The 19,140-nt window shown below is 41.2% G+C and overlaps 1 protein-coding gene across 2 annotated transcripts in view; it reads left to right on the forward strand.

Annotated features, from left to right (window-relative positions):
- Nucleotides 1–223: 223 nt before the first annotated feature.
- The window catches only part of LRP6 (LDL receptor related protein 6), a 112,162-nt gene continuing 93,245 nt past the window's right edge, over nucleotides 224–19,140 (forward strand). Inside the window, exons 1-2 of one of the 2 annotated variants that reach the window (XM_056481933.1) lie at nucleotides 224–624; nucleotides 14,969–15,362. In XM_056481933.1, coding sequence (XP_056337908.1) covers nucleotides 570–624; nucleotides 14,969–15,362 — 449 coding nt within the window. In that variant the 5' untranslated portion in view covers nucleotides 224–569. The remainder of the gene's footprint in view (nucleotides 625–14,968; nucleotides 15,363–19,140) is intronic. The other variant, XM_056481935.1, reaches the window with a different exon arrangement.

Genomic DNA, 19,140 nt, shown 5'->3' on the forward strand with positions numbered 1-19,140 from the left:
GTGCCGTAACCCCGCTCACCTCCCTCCCTGAGGGAGCCCCCCGGGCCGCGCTCCCCGCCGGGGTTCCGCCGGCTGCGGGGCCGCCGGGGGTGTGCGCGATCCCGCCCGCGAGAGGGGAGCTGCGCGCCCCCGCCCCTCCGCTCCGGCCCTCCCCGACGGGAGCGGTGCCGGGGGCGGGCGCTGTGCCGGGAGCCGGCCGGGCACGGCGCGGGAGGAGGAGGAGGAGAAGGAAGAGGAGGAGGAGAAGGAGGCGGAGGACTGTATCCCTGCGCCTGTGCGCGCCCGGCGGAGGCGGAGGGGTGGATGGGGGAAGGACCGCGGCGGTCGCGGTGAGGCGCGGCAGCAGCAGCAGCAGCCGGCATGGAGGGCAGCGCCCGCTCCCGCGGCGGCACGCCGGGGCCAGTGGCCTGCTAGGGACCGGCGAGGGGGGATCTCCGCGGCCGCCCTTCCCCGCCTCCCGCCCCCCCTTCCCCGCCGCCTCCCCCGCCCGCCTGGAAGCATGAACTGGCAGCGGAGGTGCTGCTCCCCGCCGCCGCCTCCCCGCCGGTGAGAGCGAGGAGGGAGGGAAGATGGGGGCCGTCCTGCGCAGCCTACTCGCCTGCAGTTTTTGTTCCCTGATGCGAGGTGAGCGGGGCGGGCGGCGGCGGGAGGGGCAGGGGGAAAGTTGCCGGGTTGGTGGCGAGGGGCCATGTTTGGGCGTGCGGGAGGGGAGCGGCGCGGCCTGGCTGCCGGCGGGGCGCGGGGCCCGGCGCGGGGGCAGCTCTCCCTCCTTCGCTGCCGGCCGCCGCCGCCGCCCCGGCTCCTGAGCAACTTCCAGGGGAGCAGCCCGCCCTGCCAGCGGCCGCCGGCCGCGTCCCGAGCCGCCCCATTGTTGTTTTCAAGTTTTTTGTTTTCCCTTTTTTTTTTTTTTTTTTTTTTTTTTAATCTTTTTAAAAAAAATAATCTCCCTAAACTATCGCACGCTCCCCGCATGTCTCTCTGCACCCGCAGCAGTCCGTGGGCACCAGCGGCTGCGGGGCAGAGCTCGGCCCCGCCGGTGTCAGGCTGGTCCCGCCGTGCCCATCGCCGGGCTGGTCCCGTTCTCCCCCCGCGGTTCCATCCTGCGGGAGCGGGGAATGAGTGCCCGGGGAGCGGTGCTGCACCGACCCTCTGCTCGCAGCCAGGGAGCGAGGGGAGCAGTGCGGGCTCAGCTCTCAGCTGGGCTGACGCTGCGCTGGGACTTGAGAGAAGTTTGTGTTTCTCTGGTGAACCACCACGGATGTTCATATAGCTTTAAAGGAGCAGTGCCTTACGAGGAGATGTTACTTCAAGTAGCTGAGAATTTTGATTCTGTTTCCCGGCTCCAGCAAAATTTCTTGTCTTACGGGGTAATCCGAAAGAAAACAGGATATTTTTTTAAATTATTTTTTTTTAATGCTGAAAACCTAACTACAATAACTACTATTTGTGTTCAGTCTTTCTGGGAAGAAATCGCCTGTGGTGCTTGCATACATAATTATTGTGTTTACTTGATTTTGACGTTTTTTTCATATTAGATGGGCAAGACATTAATTGCTAGCAGTTAATCAACCACATTTTGGATTAGGGAGTTCATCTCCATTAGAGTGTTTTGATGAAAGTTAGTCTAAAGGTGGTGTAGGTTGAAGTAACTGCTCAGTCTCCAGTTGATCAGTAACCTGGAAAACAAAGATTTTCATCTCATCCATAACCTTTTTTTTTTGCCCTGTGCATCTGTTTGCCATATTGTATCCTGTTTGCAGAGATACAAATATACTTATTTAAATGGCCTGTGTAACTTTTCGTACTTAATGTTGTGGCAGTTAACCCCTAAATTTTAGAAGGTAAGTTGATTCTGGAGTATAGGGAGAAACTATTTCCTGATCAGTTTATTTTAATAAGTAACAATCATTCCCATTCTTGATATACCATGTGTTTGGCTTTAATTTGATGATCAGTCTAGTTCAAATGACAGCACAGAAATAGCTGTTGTATGGGATGTCACATTCTATTGTTACAGTAATTTCTGCAAAATAATCTCAGAATAGTGCCATGTGCTTTTGCAAATTTTTGTATACTTCATGCTTAATGGGACAGTTTGAAGAAGCATTCAATTTATAAATCATATGGCTGTCATTTTTTATCTCTCACCTCTATCTATTGCCAAGGACATTTGTATGCGAACAGCATTTCTGTTTCTTCTGTGTTCATGGTGCCCTGCTGTTTGATTGCCTACCTGAAGCTGTAATCCTCTGTTTGTGACATGATAGTAATTTTCCTACTGGCTAATTGTTACTTTAGATAGAGATAAACAGCAGGAACAGCTGAACCGTGAAGAAACAAAAATCAAATTTTAATGCATACATCCTCCCTAATAAACAGCATCTATGCAAGTAGAGTGGGTTGGAGTAAGATGTTTTGAGTTCAGAAGAGGTGTCAGCAGTTCTTTAATGAGGCAGAGGCAGTGCCAGCATGAGTATGAATAAGCTTATACATGAAAGTAGAGTTGAAGTTAGGAAGTTCACTGTTTGGTTTGTGAATTCAGTGCTGTAGAGGATGCCAAGCCAACAGTGCTGGAGACAGAAACTAAGCAAATGTATTAGTGTGTGTGTTTTTGGATTGCAGCATCCTCTGCTTCCAGAGCCAGCCTCCCGTTCTCATAGAAGGCAAATGGACAAAGATTTAGGACAACCAAAGTGTTGTTCTGGAAAAACTTGCATGCCAGTCTGGAAAGGAATAAAATCAGTACCCTGGAAATGCATATGAGGCTGTTACTGGCTAAAAATGGGTGCACAGGGCAAGGCACCTGTCTCAAAAATCATCCAAGGACTGCAGTAAACCAGATCCTACTGATGTTGCCAGGGCAAGTGTTTGAATTTCTAAGAGACAGGACGTTACCATCATGACAACTTGCTGTGGAGGTTCTGTGGTATGGGCTTGGGGTTTTTTTTAATGTTATAGGTTCTGGGAGAAAGATGTCACTGGTCTCTGTTCTCTCCTCTTGGCCCATGGTTTGATTTGGGCCATTGGGCTTTCACCTGCCTGGCCACCAGTGCTTCTCCAAGGCACTCCCTTAGGGTATTCCAGAGGAGTGGAGTTAGAGCTGCTCCATGGCAACTTTGAGGTGTTCTTCAGGACAGCTGTGAAACCAATCAGAGAGTTAATTGTGAGATAACTGACAGCTGCAAAGAGGCAAAAGCAGTGTCATCACATCTGTCAGGGCGCTACAGATAACTGTGAAACTGAGGCTTAAATTTGTAAAAAAGTGACAGATCAGTGTTCATAGCTTGCTTTCTTCCTGAAATATCCAGTCAGCATGCAATTATTGTTTTGTTTTGGCTTGAAACCCTGATCATGCAGGCAGTGCATAAAGCTCTTGCTTGAATAGAAATCTTATATAGGATATTTGTGCAAACCTACTGAACGTTACAGACCTCTTTGTTTAGGGTCAGATAGTGAAGAAATGAAAATGCCTTTTTGGTAATGGGTATTTTAAAACTATGCCTCCCTAGAGTTCAGAAGAGAGTTTGTTTGAATCCATTAATAATGTAATGTTGTAATATTGTTACTGTTTTAATTTATTTTAATCCATTGTTTCTGTTTTCATAAACAGATCCTTGATTTTTTTTTTTTTGAGATAGATCCATTTGCATGTTGTTTAGAAGAGTTTAATGTTCAAAATTTTGTTAAGCTGTGGTGTATTCAAAGCTCTGCTAAACTTTGGTGGTGTGTGCACATATTTTTCTGCCAGAAGTCAGAGAAGACGATAAGGAACAGGTTTTTACTCCTGAAGCACTCAGGCTGGACACCAAGTATGGCATCTCCAGGTAGAGCTATGTTTTTGCATTCAGGTGAAGGGTCTCTTCACCTAGAGACTGTACAGTATTATAACAATAAGACTTGGAATTTAATTTTTTTTGTTTTTAGTAATTATGGTCTGTTTCTTCACCCAAGCTTGAATCAACCGTTTTTCTAGTCATGTTTCTTCATTGTAAAATTCCTCAGAAATCAGTATGCCCTTGTCTGCCATTTTCCTCTTTCATCTTTTCATAGAACAGTCTAAAATTAGTATGATCTAAGGTGTTCCAAAATCCACTATTAATTTTATAGTTCTTTCAATTGCATCTCTGTGATACAGTTTCATTATCATCAGATTGCTTTAGCTTTTGTTTAAAACTGAAAAATTAGGACTTAAAGAGTTTGATGGCAATTTTTGCTATGTCTTGGAGGCAAGGTCAAGTAGCACTTTTGACAAGATATAGGGAAGTTCTGGTCGGAGGTATATGCAGGTAAAAGACTTCTTGTACCCTTCAGCATGAGTTAAATGAAGATCTTCAAGTGGAAAGCTTTGTTTTTGTTTCACGGCAGTACTGGTTAGAGGGGCATGAACTGTATTCATGTTTCGTTTTTCTCTAGAGAATTGCTTCAATCTGCATTCCCAGAGTTCTAGATAAAGAATTTGGCTACAAGGTGTAGAATATGTAGAAGGGTATTGTTTTTCTTTGGGTTTTTCTGTTTGTTTGGGGTTGTTTTGTTTTGTTTTTGGGTTTTTTTTGGCAGAGAGGGCTGGTGGTTTCCTTTTTTTTTTTTTTTTTTTTTTTTTTTAGGATTGGGAATATAGGAGCTTTAAAATATTAGGAATATTTAAAGCTCTGTCTTTGAGAGCTGGAGAAATCTGATTCTTTTGGACATCTGTAATCCACCTTTATGATGATGTTGCATTTCAAAAATGCCAGCTTCAAAAATATCTGCTGCAGTGCATGTATTAGGGGATTTACTTTTTAGTTTAAACCAACAAGTTTTTTATTCCCTCTCAGGGAGTGGGCTAGGGCAGGAAAACAGGGAGAATCAGGTCTCAGTTTCTGATCTGTCACCATTCATCTCCTCTGGCAGCCAGTCAGCAGACTTAAATACTATAGTCTTTGTCCTCAACATATTTAACCTCATTAATTTCCTAAGAAATGTTAAATACTTGGGTTGCTTTGCTGGTAGCATCTTCAAAAGTTCCTTGTCCTGCAGGGAGGGGTCTGTGTTACTGTTGTGTGGCACCAACAATGCAGTTGTAACTAAAGCTTTGTTGCATGCTGCAGCTTCTGGCTGAGCTGTGTCTGGGAGTGTGCTCAGCTCTTCCAGTTCTCCTGCTGGGGACCCCTCATGTTTCAGCCCCCTCACTTGTGAACTTTGGGTAGAATTTAGGTTGATAAGGAATTTCGCTCAAATTGACTTGTATCAGTAAGAGGTGTAAGTTTCTTGGAAAGATGCAGAGAGGGATGCAGCTGCCCTCCAGGCTTCAGGGATGGTCTGCTTATGTTCACAGTTGGTGCTCCCCACTTAAAACTGAGCCCTCAAGTTTTGAATGCTGTGGCTCACCAAGGGTGACTTGGTGTGTGCACATGAGGTTTGGGATGAGCCAGCAGCCAGTGCTTCCACTTCTTCTGTGCCGAGCACTTTGTAGTGATGACTCTTCCAAAGTGTAATTGCTGTTCAGTGAACGAAGTAAGTGCTCTCCTAATAACCTTCAGTTTTTCAGCTTACACGTCAGGTGTGGTTTCAGAGTAAGTACCACTTGCAGAGTTACAGAATACACAGTGCTCCAAACAAAGAGGCTGTGTCATTCTTTTGTGGTGATTGTCCAAGGCTTGAAAGTGGAAAGCTTTGGATCTTTAATGGATTATACATAAATGCTGGGTATTGACATCCTAAATATTAATCAACCTTTTCCAATTTATGTATTTGCCAGGCAAGCTGACCCGGAAAGCCTTCATTAAACTCTCTAGATATCCTTGTAGTTTATAAATATTTATGGACATTCACAATGTGAAAGGCTTGCTATTTGCTCCACATGGACAAACTTACTCAGAACACAGTGCTTGCATTTGCAAGTAGAAATGACCTTGTAATTTCTGCTTTTTTGGTATCTTTGGTGAAATGGTTATGAAAATAGGGTGGGCTTTTTGTCTCATTATTATCTTGCTACAGACCTTTTGATTTCCATGTAGTTGGTGCCGTTCCCCATCAATTTTGAAATTGAGTCTATTAATAGAATGGGAATACTGTTAGTACCTTTGTCTGTAATGCCTTATTCTTAATAGACTTTTAAGTAATTCACCAGTCAAAGTCCAGGTTAAAAGAAGCAATGCCTTAGTAAAACTTTGTTTCCTTTGCAAAATGTTATAAACTACTTGGAGAAAGAAGCGTGTCAGTTTAAAAGATGGAATGCTTTTTGAGCATCAGTATTTATATGGAGAGAACAATAAGGAAATGTTTTTAATATAAACAGACATGGAAAATGGCAACATTCATACAGATTTTTTTAGTATCTTGTTACAGGATCACATTACCTAAATAGAATTACTCCCTTGTGATATAATCAATGCGGCAATAATGGGATTATAGTTTTAATTCTGTTTATGAGGGCCATGTGTGAGTTCTTGATGTCAGATTTGAAAAGTAATCATATTTGAGACAGAAAATATTAATCAACTAGCTATATAATTTTGCTTAATCAAAAATTGTTTGTTTTCATCTCTATGATACCTTCATATTTTTCACCTTATTTCTCCCATTTTTTCCCAGTCTGTTCCCAGAGGAAAAATTCAGTTTGTTTGTAGTGTGCTGGGGTTTTTTAACTGTTTGTACCTCTAGAACTCCTTAAAAACAAAGATTCTCCTCTATCCATTGTCAGAAAGTTCAGGCTTCTAGAAAGTATCTGGTGTTTGCTGAAATTCTGAAAATTAAGGATATGTGGAAAGTAACAGAAACTTAAGGCGTCACAGAATATCAAACTTTGTTCCCTTAGTTGTTCTGTCAAAGCAGGGACTAAAACTCCTGCTTATACTCATAGTATTAGTGTTAATTAAAATATTAACACTTTGGAAATCCAAGAATCCTCTTGTCCACACACAGATTAATAGACAGAGAATATTAAGAATAATAGAGGAGTAGGAATTTATAGACCTTGTAGTGACTCTTATTATGTCCATTTAGAAAACACAGTGATGTTCCTATAACTCAAAAACTTACTGAAGCTCAGCAGTTACCCTTTCACCCTGTAGGTAATAGTAAAATGAATAAGGAAGATAATTCCAAGTTGGGTGGTTTTGTGTTTAGGGGTTTATTTGTTTTTCTTTTGAATTTCTGGAAATGAATCCCATTCAGTATGAAAAAGACAAGATTGTTCACCTTTTCCAAGGGATCCTGAATGAATATATATATCTATATCTATATATTTATATGTGTGTGTGTGTGTTATTTTATGGGGTGGTTTGTTTGTTGTTTTTTTTTTTTTCTTATGTGTCATTACATCTAATGTAAGCCTGTTGAACATTTGACATTAATAGTGCTAGGATATTAAAAGTATGAGAGTTAGAAGCATGCTACAATAATTTTTTTCACAAAATAAAAATTAAATACCCAATAATTCTCAAAATTGAAGTACGTGCACAGCTTTCCTTACCCATTAAAAACAGTCCCTAGCTGTTCATTTAAACTGGGATCTTTTGTGCTAAATTCTTTGTTCCTGCTTTATAGCAACTTTCTGATAATACTTAAAAAATCGAAACTAACAAAAAATCCCATTCTCAAAGCAGAATAAATAAGCTGTTTTGTTTGATTTGGTTTTTACCTGGTAAGGCAAACTGACACACTTCAAGAAATACTTCTTGAGTTTCTTTTAGAGTGATGTGCAACCTTGGATGAATTGTTGGAAAAGTCAGCTGAGAGTAGCTCATTGCCTGTGAACTTCTTGTCAGTGTGGAGAAAGGCCTTATTTATTGGAAGCGTGCTGCTGTTGGGGTGTGAACTAGCAATTGGGGTAAGACCCCTGGCTTGGGCTGTTCCCATGTGCTTTGGGTTACACTCCAGCAAAGGAGGGGAGTGACTGAGAATGACACTCCCAGGCCATTCCCAGTGGGATGTGCACTCTCAAACGTGAGCTGTTTGGGCTGGAACACATCATGAGCTGCAGTTGCTCCAGAGTAGCAGCAAACCTTGGGGCATTCACACCTCGGCCTGGGTGTACAAAGTGTGTCCCAAATTCCTAGAATTCGAGAAATGGGCAGTGTTGTGTCTCAGTGCTCTCCTTCAGTGGAGGGACTCAGCTTCAGCAGCTTCCTGAGGAATGTGATCGAGGTTTTTGGTTTGTTTTCTCACTGTTAGAAGCACTGTAAGAAAAGGTAGTGCCAGGACATGTGGAGGGCCATGTTTTGTTTCAATGTGATCTGGTTGTCTTCCCTGTCATCACAGTGCTTAGTTTAGATTGCAGAACACTATCCCTGTTCAGATGTGGGACTCTCATTGTTAGAGCCAAACAAGACTTCTTTTCTGCAGGAGCAGTGGTGCTTGCTAACTAACTTTTTCATTAAACAGATCGTGCCGATTTAAACATGGGTGTTGCCAGTAGAACTGGGGAAGTATTGCCAATGTATGTGGAACTGGTATGACTTCATCTGCAGCACTGTGTGTTATTCTGACAACTGTTTGAGATGCTGGAAGGGTGTTGAAGGAAGATTATAAGGACACCTGAGAAAATGAGCTGTATAATGTTGAAGGTCTGCAGACATTAACGTGGATCATGGAAGTACTTGACTGCACATCCCTAAGGAGCCTTCCTGCTTTCCATAGCCTGCAGTTGGCCCTGGAAAGTGCCAGGTCACCTTTATTTTGCTGCTGCTCTGTAAGCAGAAGGGTTATGGAAGAAGGTGGTAGTGTTTTATGTCAATGAAGCTGCAAGCTGATGCCTGACCAGGGAGCATCAGCTCTCTGCTCTTGCTGTTGTCAGCCAGGCAGATTCAGAATATGAAATTAGAAAAATGGCAGAGCTAAAGTGCTGTGTTCTACTCCCATGAGAGTGCAATCAGAAGAACTTCAGAACAGGGGAGTCCATGTTACAGAAAGGTGGACAAAAGATCTATGTGAGTGTGTTATGTAGCACTAAGAAGATCCATGCTCTGGTAATCCTGCTGTATGGCTCTGTTGCCAGTGGGATGATTTGGCAGGTGATGCCTGCTATTCAGAAAGTTTTTTGCCTGTCATAGGCTGGGACTTCATGGTGTACTTCAGTTATGAGTGCTTTTTGCTATAATCTGGCAGGTCTGTTGGCTTTTTATGCCTGGACCTGGTATTTCTATCCTTCCCTGAAGTCCTTTATCTTTTTTTTTCTTTTCTTCCTCTCATTCTCATGTCTCCATCCTTCTATATTTAGTAAGGTTATTTTTTCCCTGTATTTAGCAGGCTAAAGAATGACTTAGTGCCTCTGTACTGGCTAGTCCTGCAGGATCTTGGTCTCTTCAGCGAATATCTGGCCAAAGGCCTGAAAAAAGTAAGGTTTAGTGCAGAATCCAAATGCTATTGTTGTCTAGTTTGGTGTCTTTGCTGATATGGCTACTCATCTCCTTCACTGGCCTGCTGCTCCTGTGACCTTTTGAGTTAACATCTCAACAGCCCTTGCATGGCTTTAGCCTGAGGAATATACTTTACGTTAGCTGGAAAGAGGAGAAAAGGTTCTTTCTGCCAAGTTTGGGCTGCCTCATGCTCATTTACTAAATTCCTGGTTGCCTGCTGTGTCCTGCAAGTATATTTGTAAGAATAAGGAGGTTCAGAGAGAAGAGTGCTCTCTGTTCACAGTGAAGGAAGAATGGTGGGCACTGGTAAGTCAGTTCTTACTGTTTATTTTTGTTTTTAAAAATGTATGGAATTGTGTATTGCCTGGAAAAAATGGGAGAGTGCTGTGACAGGGAGCTTGATGCAAAATCCTGGCCTGTTGCTTGCTGTGCTTAAAATTAAAACTCTTATGTATTTCCTGGTGATGTTATTGTCTGCTTGAAAATATAAACCATCTCTGTATAGGTTTCTTGAGGTTGGCTCCCTGCTATTTGGAAAAATTTATGTTAATTTTCAAATTGTCTCTCTTCTTATTTGATAAAAGTCTCCCAGGCTTTATTCCCAATGCTACCTCAATCTTTTAATTCTCCAAACTAAGCAGCAAAACTCAACATTGCAGAAAATAAATATACAGAATTTATATTCAGTATATTTAGAAATAAATATAAGCAGTGGTGAGGAAATTTGAAACCCAGGGGGAGTGAAGGGACAGAGCCATAACTGACTGCTCCAGAATCCTTGTGCCAGTCCAGAAAGTTTCCCTTACACTCTTGTGTTGGCTCTCTGGGGGGATGATTATTGTATTGTGTACAAGGAGTTTAGTGTATCGAATGGTTTTAGGGCGGTTGCAATTAATGTTCTTTATTTATGATCATTCTAATGTTCAGCTATCTATGTCCATTTCTCTGCTTTTCCTTCTCTTTCCTTCTGTGAGCTGAATGTGAGTGTATGTCATTCTGTCAAGGCATTTGGTGTCCTTTCTTACTGCGCCTCATCCAGGTCAGCATGTATTTGTTTGGTACATCTCATCACTGTGTCTCCTCTTTTCTCCAGTCCTCACCTTCACTGTCCTCGCAGCAGTGTGCTTGGCAGTACCAAATCACTTTGGATGCTCAGAGTTCTTCAGCAAGAGTTTTAAAAGATGGGGAATATTCCCTTCCCAGCTCAATGACATAATCCTCCAGTGTGACAGTCTGTGGGGTTTCTTACCCGTGACTTCTACATGGATATTTCCACATTGTCAGCAGTTGCTCAGTGGTTTCTACACTGTGCTTCGGTGGCAGGTTGCCACAACTTATCAGTGGCCACCTCTGCTCTGAGTCCTGTTCCTTAACTGGAGGTTCATGAGGAACTGGTTCAGCTAATTAGTCAAAGCTGATGCAGTCCTTCCTGTCCCTGCTGTTCTAGTGCTTATATTGATTTGATTTGATTTTTGGTCTGAACTGATTCTGAATGATGACTAGCTAAAAGCTGCTTCTTGGCAGGTGGTGGGGTAGCCTTCTGCTGGTTTAGCTCCCTACATTGTGTTGCCGTGGCATGGGACAAGTGCTTGAGCCAGTGCAAAAGAGGGGTTGGGAACCGACAGCTGGAAGCGAAGCTGGGGAGGAGGGAGATGGCTGCAGTTGCATCTTGAGCAGATCCAGCAGGCTGCCAGTGGAGGAGGGAGAGCTGCTCCCCCTTCCAGCTCCCTGCTGCTTGCCTGATGTCAGCTTTGGAGTTTGCTGGACCACTTCTTGAGTTGATTCAGCTTACTAACCCACTCAAACCTTTTCCTGACGTAGTGATTTGAATCAACTTGGGGAGGGGCCCATAACTGAGAGAGGGTAGAACAGCGTTGCTGGGGTTTGTGACTGAGAAAAAAGGATTTGGGGGAAATGAGACTGTGTTAATTGCTTTTAGCCAAGCTAAACTCCATGTCAGTGAAAGAGAAATGAGCATGTTGAAGGTAACACTGCCCTCGCCTCATGGCACCCAGAGCTGTTCTGGATCACTGAAGATAGAAAGGAGAAAGTGGGAATTTGTGGAAAAGACCACTGGACTAGTTAAAGAAAAGCATGACAAATTCTGACAGCTTAAAATTGTCATTTAAACACCAGAAAGATTAAAAATCCTTTTTACCTGGTAAAGTGCTTGTTTTATGTTGTTTCATCACTTTGCATCCTGTGGGCAGCAGCATTTTTATGCCTGTAACAGATGTCCATAATTCAGATGTACAAAGCAAGACTCAAGTAAACAAGTGTAAGGGAAGGCAGACTTGAGTGTCCTGGGGATTAGCAACTTTCAGTAAGAAAGACAAGAGTTGCAGCCAAGAGAAATACGTGGTGTAAAAACTGGAATTTGGTGGTGGGAGGAAGGATGCTGGTAGAATTTTAGTCATAAAAGTAAGGCAAAAAAGACAATGTCTGGACTTTAATACTGCATGTGGTAAACTTAGGAAAGATTTACGTTACCTGAACATTGGAGTTAAGAAACAGTTGCAGGCTTAGTGACCACTACTGGCAGAAGTTCTTTACCACGTAAATTATTTTGTTGCTGTTGAAATGAGTTTTTTTACTCTTGTGTTCTTTAAGGAAAAACTTGTTCCTGCTGGTAGGTACAAAAAAAATCCCTTAGTTTATAACTAAGCATAGCTTTTACTCTGTATTGGCTACTTTAATTAGAATAATTATCTGCATGTAGACCTCTCAGGTCATAGAGGACATGGTAATATTCATTACTATTTCAGTTTTTGATTTCCAGGATAGGTGCTTTTATCTTTCAAGAATATGTGCTTCTCTTCAATGTATTGAAGTTTGTTGCAGTTACACTGCAATTTAGTTTTAATGTCTATAGAAAGAGAAATAAAAGCATATGAAGAGTTCAGCTACTTAAAAAAAAAATCTGAATTGTATCTTTTTGTCCCATTATAACTTTAGCTGGCAAATAGTTGCCCAGCTTTGGAAGGAGATGCTCTTGGACTTCTTCCCAGGTTTTTAATACAGTTCATAACCTCATTATTTGAGGAAGCCATCTCTTCGGTGTCCTGTGCTTTCAAAGTTGGGGCAGGCTGGGATCTTCTGGCACAATTTTGTTCTTGGCACTGCTGCCTGAGTGAAGTAAATGCAGAGATGATACTTGGTCCTAATGCTGCCAACTTCAGTAACTGGGTTTTATAGCACATTGAAGCCTTCATGTTTTCTGGGAAGGGCTGGAGGCAGTGGGGAACAAACCTGGTTTTTATTATTTTGGTGATGCAGGCTTCATTCCTAAATATTGCAACAAATTGGAAAGTTTAGCATGCTCATCTGCCAGCCCTTTGGAATGTTACAAGTTGTGGCTTTGAATCAGTCTGCATGAAACTACACATCCTAAGTGTAGCTGTGTTTCTCCTGAGTTGTCATTGAGCTAAGCTGTGTCATTGATGCAGAAGTGTTTGTCTGCAGTCCCTGCTCAGGCAGTCTGAGCTCCAGCAGGGAGTGAGTAACCTCTGCAGCGTGGCTGTGAGAGGCTCAGCAGTGCCTCCAGGCCGGGCTGATTACCTGGAGTTCCAGTTCAGTGCATGCTGTGTGCATGGGTGCTCCGTGTTGCACATGATAATGGAGCTTCTACTCACTGCTGTGTGGATTTGCTTTTTTCCAAATGCTGGGCACGCTGTCTTACTAGAGAAAGCTGTGCCAGCTGGCTGCACACTCTCTTGTGTGCACTAGATGACACTGAGCTGGCTGTTAATTAGATTTTTCAGGTTACAGTTGTAGGCAGGCTTTAAAAAGTAAAGGGTTTTATTCTATTACAATTTTTTACTATTTGCAGTTTATTGAATATTTTTTTCCTGAAACATGTGGTCTTCATAAGCAATCTGCTCTTCAATAAAATGTACTGTAATTAATTTTAAATCTTAGGGGGTGGGAAATTATGCTAGGAAGATAGCAAAGTAAGGTAATAATCAATTCTTAATGTAAAGATTCTCCATCCAATTTTAAAAAGTCTACCCTTTCTCCATGGGATGATAATCTCTAAACTTGAGTGGATTTTACCACAATAAAAAATTGCTTTCTGCAAAAGGGAATACAAATACAAATTGGTATTATTAAAACCAACGAAGTTTCATCCCTCCCTTGTTCTATTTTAAGTTCATCATAAATCAAGTTATATTCAGGGTTTCTAAATTTAGGATGACAGTTTAAGCAATCCAGTTTTCTTAAAAACCAATGAAACTCCCACGACCCCAAAACATATAAGAGCTAATTTAATTGCAGGTAGATGAAGGAACTTTCTTAGCTCTTTCACCTTCTTCCAATTCACATGTGAGTGTGTCTTTGAGAAATTGTTATGTGATAAGATGGTGAGGGGAATAGTCCAGTCTTGGAAACCAGATTTCGAATTTACTGAAGTCTGTTGGTATTTCTAATTACAGTGTGAGTTTGTCATACAGGGAAGAGTTCTTCTTCTGGCAGTGTGGCCCTTGACATTACTGAGCCATGCATGTCCTTGGCTCTGTGAATTTTGACCTTTTGGTTAGGACATCCATCCTGCTGCAAATTTTGAGTGCCCACTTATGCTGAGGAGTAAATCTGCAAGATACCTGTGAAATTTGTATGATAACAGGTAGAGGATCATTTATAGATCTAAATGCCTCTGTAGAGCTCTGATGCTACAGTTTCTGAGTAAATGCAGGGAAGGGTAGAAATGTTTTCTGATAGTGGATTTTAAAGGGTGTCATTGTCTGCCTTATACAAATGTAGTATTTTTCTGAACCTTTTGTTGAAGTAGGAATGAGGCTGGAATTTTCATAATGCTATATATAGCTTGTGGTTAAGCACAATTAAGCAGCCATATTGCATTTAAGAAGCTGGTTTTTTCATGGTTACTGCTTTACATTAGTCATCATAGGTGTTGTTATGAAAAATATACAGACTGTGCAAACTGGCAGAGTAAGCAAATAAAGCATATAAAATGAAGGCTTTGTGTTAGAGAACTAAGCAGGAATTGTATAGCTGACTTTGAAAGAACTGTGTTGTCCATTCCTGTAGATTTATTTTTCTCCCTACCTCCTCACAGTACCTTCAACACTCTAAACTAACATTTACTCCATGCTTTGCAATGAATTTTGTATTTTTATGTACTATATGTAAAATGTCTGAGATGTAATTTCAGGGAGTATTGACATGCAGTGGCTTGGTAGCTTGACGTGAATTATGCTTCTGTAGAGGTGGGGTGTATGTTACTAAATTCTGTCAAGAAAAATAATCCTTGCTCAGGTGAGCCAGTACTGAATGCATAGAAAGCTGCTTTACTCTTGTCTTTCTGATCCTTCTCTACTGAGCAGTATCATTTGGGCACTTCAAACCTCCATTTTCTTTGTTCTCTCCCTTCTTCTTTAATGTTATTTTAATAATGCACAACCCAGAATAGTGAGCTGCCCATTATGAAGACTCGTAACCAAGTTGAAAAGCTTTGAATCGGTGCTTTTGAGTCAAACTTCAAAATGTCTCCCCAGCATTTCTTATTTTGTAAAGATACTGGTGGCCTGACGCAGCATCCTGGTGCGAGTTCTGCTTGATGTGAGGGATGTTAACCCCCGTGTCTGTGTCCATTTCTGTCCTGTGTGCAGCCGCCCCGCTGCTGCTGTACGCCAACCGCCGGGACCTGCGGCTGGTGGACGCTGCCCACGGCAAGGAGAACGCCACGGTGATCGTGGGGGGCCTGGAGGACGCGGCCGCCGTGGACTTCGTGTTCCTCAAGGGCTTGATTTACTGGAGCGACGTCAGCGAGGAAGCCATCAAACGGACAGAGTTCAACACGTCCGGGAGCGTACAGAACGTGGTCGTTTCTGGACTTCTGTCGCCCGACGGGCTGGCCTGTGACTGGCTGGGGGAGAAGTTGTACTGGACAGATTCGGAAACAAACCGCATTGAGGTTTCGAACTTAGATGGATCGCTGAGGAAGGTTTTGTTTTGGCAAGAGTTGGATCAACCCAGAGCAATCGCCTTAGATCCTGCAAGAGGGTAAGTCTTTTTTAAAATAGTTACAAATACAAAAATTTGTATTATTTCTCATTTTAAAATGGTTTCAAATGCTGTTGTCAAAGTTGTCCTAAGCCATTTTTGCATCATTTGTTTCTCTTTCTATTGGTGTGATTTGCAGGCTTCTGAAATTCCATTCATATTGGCTTATGAGCAATCAGGAATCATCAGACTTTAAAAAATTACTAGAAACTTAGTTTGGCTGTAGTGCAGAAGATTAACAGAGATGGAGAAGTTCTAACCAAAAACCTAATACAGTCTGCTTTCTTCCAAAGGCTGTGTCATCTGCCCATGGACAGACAGACTTGTGTCTCTCTGAAGTGTCAGGAAATTAAATTTTTTGGAGCTTTATGCATTGTTGATATTCATGCTTTATTAATGCATCTGAAGGAATGAATGGGAGAAGTCAACATACTGTATTAATAACAACTTGAGATGTGTTTTGAAGCTTAATCAGAAAATTTACAAGAGAGGCTCCCTTCCCCACCCTTGGGGGAACGTCAGTTTTAAAAAATCCTGGTTTTGTCTCAGCTTTGTCTAGAAATGGAATTATTTTCTTGATGTGACTCTTTTTGCTCTGTTCTTGGGACAAAGCAGCATTTGCCAGTGCTGGAAAATTCAGTGGAGTTTTGGTGATGTTATATAAATGCTGGCTTGAGGTTACCCCAAGGGCAGTCACCTGTGACAAAGTGTTTGGGAGATCCAAAGTGGAATACTATTGGAATATCCTTGCTGCTGTGTAAACTTTTGAAAATATTTTATATCTCTAGTGTCCACCATGGTTTTACTATATTATTTTTCCTTGAACAAGCAAGGAAGTTAATCTATTGTACTGCCATTTCATATATGTTTTTCAGCCAATACTACTTTGTGGAGGGTAGAAATTAGTGCCTTGTTTCTTTGGAAAGATGAGGGTTGTGTCTTGCTGCTTGCCACTTCTTTGCATTATGATTTTTGTTTGGCCTTTTTCCTCCAAAAGAAGAAAATCTCTGCAAAACACAGCTTCTTTCCTGAACTTCATAGAAATACTATATCTTAAATATTTTGTTCTACAGTTTCAATAGTGCTTTGGCAATTTATAAACAGAAAATATGTTTTATTGTCCAGTACCTATATTTCAAGCTTTGGAAATAACAAAAGTATGGATGAATGCTTTTCCTATATATTTACAACTTGTAATTTGCAGGCAAGAATAGTGTTAGTTTTATTTTATGAGATTCTAAAACCCTTTAAGAGTGTAAGGAAAGTGTAATATTCATGACTTTTCTACCCACCATCCTGAAAGTGAGAGAAAAAGGGAGGAAACACAAAGTGGTTTTGATTTGGCTTGTAACCAGAAAGAGTAAGATACTTGTTGGTTAGGAGTAAAGCTCTGTTGTGATGCCAGTTGGTCTTTTTTTGGAACTGTGTATTTTCTGAATGTGCAGAGTAATATGCTCAGCAATCCAAACTCAATGTTTGCATACTCTTTACTCTTTCTCAATACTTTACACGAAGAGGAAAATACAAGAAGAAAAATGAAATAGGTCAAAAGTAAAGCAGACCTGTAACTTTTTCTGTACTGATAGTCTGCTAAAGCAGTAGGGGTAAACGCTCCTGAAAATATGCTGGAATTTAAAACAAAACAACTCAAATAAAAACAACCAAACACCAAACCCCCTTTCCCAACCCAAACAAAAGCCCTCTAACCAAAACAAAAAAGTCACTTCAACAGCTGTAGTTTAAGGACAAAATATTTTCTTTCTTCTGAATTTTTGAATATGTCGCTTTCTAAGTTGTTATGTGAAGGGTGTTTTTTGGGAAGCTAAATACAGCAGCATATCCACTTTCTGGTTTACAATATTGCAAAAATTGCAGTTCTCATGTGCAGTTTTATAACAGAAAACCTTTCAGCTTTTAATCAATTTGGTTACATTTCAGAACAGCCTTCAAAGCTTGAAATATAGATGGAAGAGTGACATGAGCACAGAGATGTAAATTTATAAGGAGAAATAATTCCCCTAACTGTTCTTGTATGGCTGCTTCTTTCACTAGTATTTACATTTTGGTTTTTTTTAGCCCTGTAATTGTCTTGTGTTTTCAAGATGTTGCTTGGCAAATAGTGGTAGGAGTAAGCCATAAAAAATTCCAAGAGAAGTTAATAAAATCTGAGACCTGGAAAAGCAAACCCTCTCACATTTTCCGGCAGTCCAATCCACCTCCTGTTATGCTCATAGCATGTTTGTTTCAGATACAACTTTTTAAACTTGCAATTCATAAAAAGAAATAACTTAGCAGCAAAACTTAAACTAAGGTAATTTTTACCAATAAGTTTAGTTTTTCATCAAAGTTAAATTGTGAAAAATAGTTTATCTAAAGTAGCATGCATCAAGTGTTTAATGAAAAAGCTGATTTAAGTCCCAAACTACTAGTCTCTTCTGGGATTGAATGTATGTTTATTAAATGTATCTATCTTGCTGAGCACATGAGAATGCCTACTTGGAAATGAAATGTTAACAGTACAAACTAGTTTAAATATATAGTGATGAATAATGCATTTCCTTGGAAGTGTCCACATAGTGAAATTTAGTAAAATTTACATGTTTTGCCAGTGCTCTGGTCTTTCTCACAACTGCTGCTGTAGGATACTCCAGGTTGTGAAGGTCACTGCTTGGTGCTGCTGTGATGCTTTGGAGGAATGTCATTGGGCTCTTTCAAAACACATTCCAGAAACAGTTGAGGCATTAAGGAATAAGTGGTTTGGGCAGCCTTTGCTTTACTGCCAAAACCATCAGGTGATTGTTTGTGAGGTTCTATGTGTAACTGAGATACTGCAGTAGAAGTTAGATTTGGTTCCCATGTTATCAGTAATAAGAAATGCAATGGATTTACTGGTGGAAAATATTTCTTATTTGGTAATGGAGGCACAGCAGCCAAGTCTGGTTTGGGTTTTTTTGTTTGTTTTATTTTCTTTTGGGTTTTTTTCTACTTACTGTAGGAAGGCATTCAAATATGAAGCATCTATGTTCTCTTTACTGGTCATCTCCTATGTACGTTCTGATGTTTGAGCTTCTCACTACACCTTTCTTGTTTCATTTGTCTTGATACTCAGTAAAATACTGTGTGTGTAGCTGGAGAAAGAAGGGCCTTGAGGTGAAGGTAAGGGGAATGGGATGTTTGTTCAGCCTTTTTTTGAAGTGAGCTGGCAAGTTCCAGGAAGGCTCCTTGGTCCTATCCATCCTTTCTGGAACTGTTTATTCCTGACTGGTGTTAAACACAAGACCCTTTTTAATAAGATCTGCAGCTGGGGATAACACTGACAGTTTAATGGTGACTGTTTGCCAGGAGAAGACCAGGTGTTAGATCACCATGTGCAGGAGAGCACTGTATTTAAGAATAGCTCACATGAAAGTTGAGCAAGGAGAAAACAGATTTATTTTTTTTTTGTTTCAGCACTCAAGATGAAAAAAGAAAAAGTATATCCAGATTCTTGAGCAAATACTGCTTTAAAGTGCAGAATTGTATATTTATACTGCTGTTTTCTTGTTGTGTTGAGTTTATTGTTGTCGTTGGGTTGATATGTTTGTTTATTTTTGCTTTTTAATTTGTGCAGCCCTTTTGCACTTATGATAAAGATTGCATTATCATAGTTTCAATTCCCCAGAAATTACCCTGTAGACAACTGGATCAGCTTTCTTCATAAGGAGCACTATCAGAATGAACTGGCTTTTCTCACTTCTACGTGTATTGTTCACCACAAAGGGAATTTTAAGTGCCTCCT

This window comes from Oenanthe melanoleuca, chromosome 1A (assembly GCF_029582105.1).
Source record: "Oenanthe melanoleuca isolate GR-GAL-2019-014 chromosome 1A, OMel1.0, whole genome shotgun sequence".
In the NCBI taxonomy this organism is placed as follows: Eukaryota; Metazoa; Chordata; class Aves; order Passeriformes; family Muscicapidae; genus Oenanthe; species Oenanthe melanoleuca.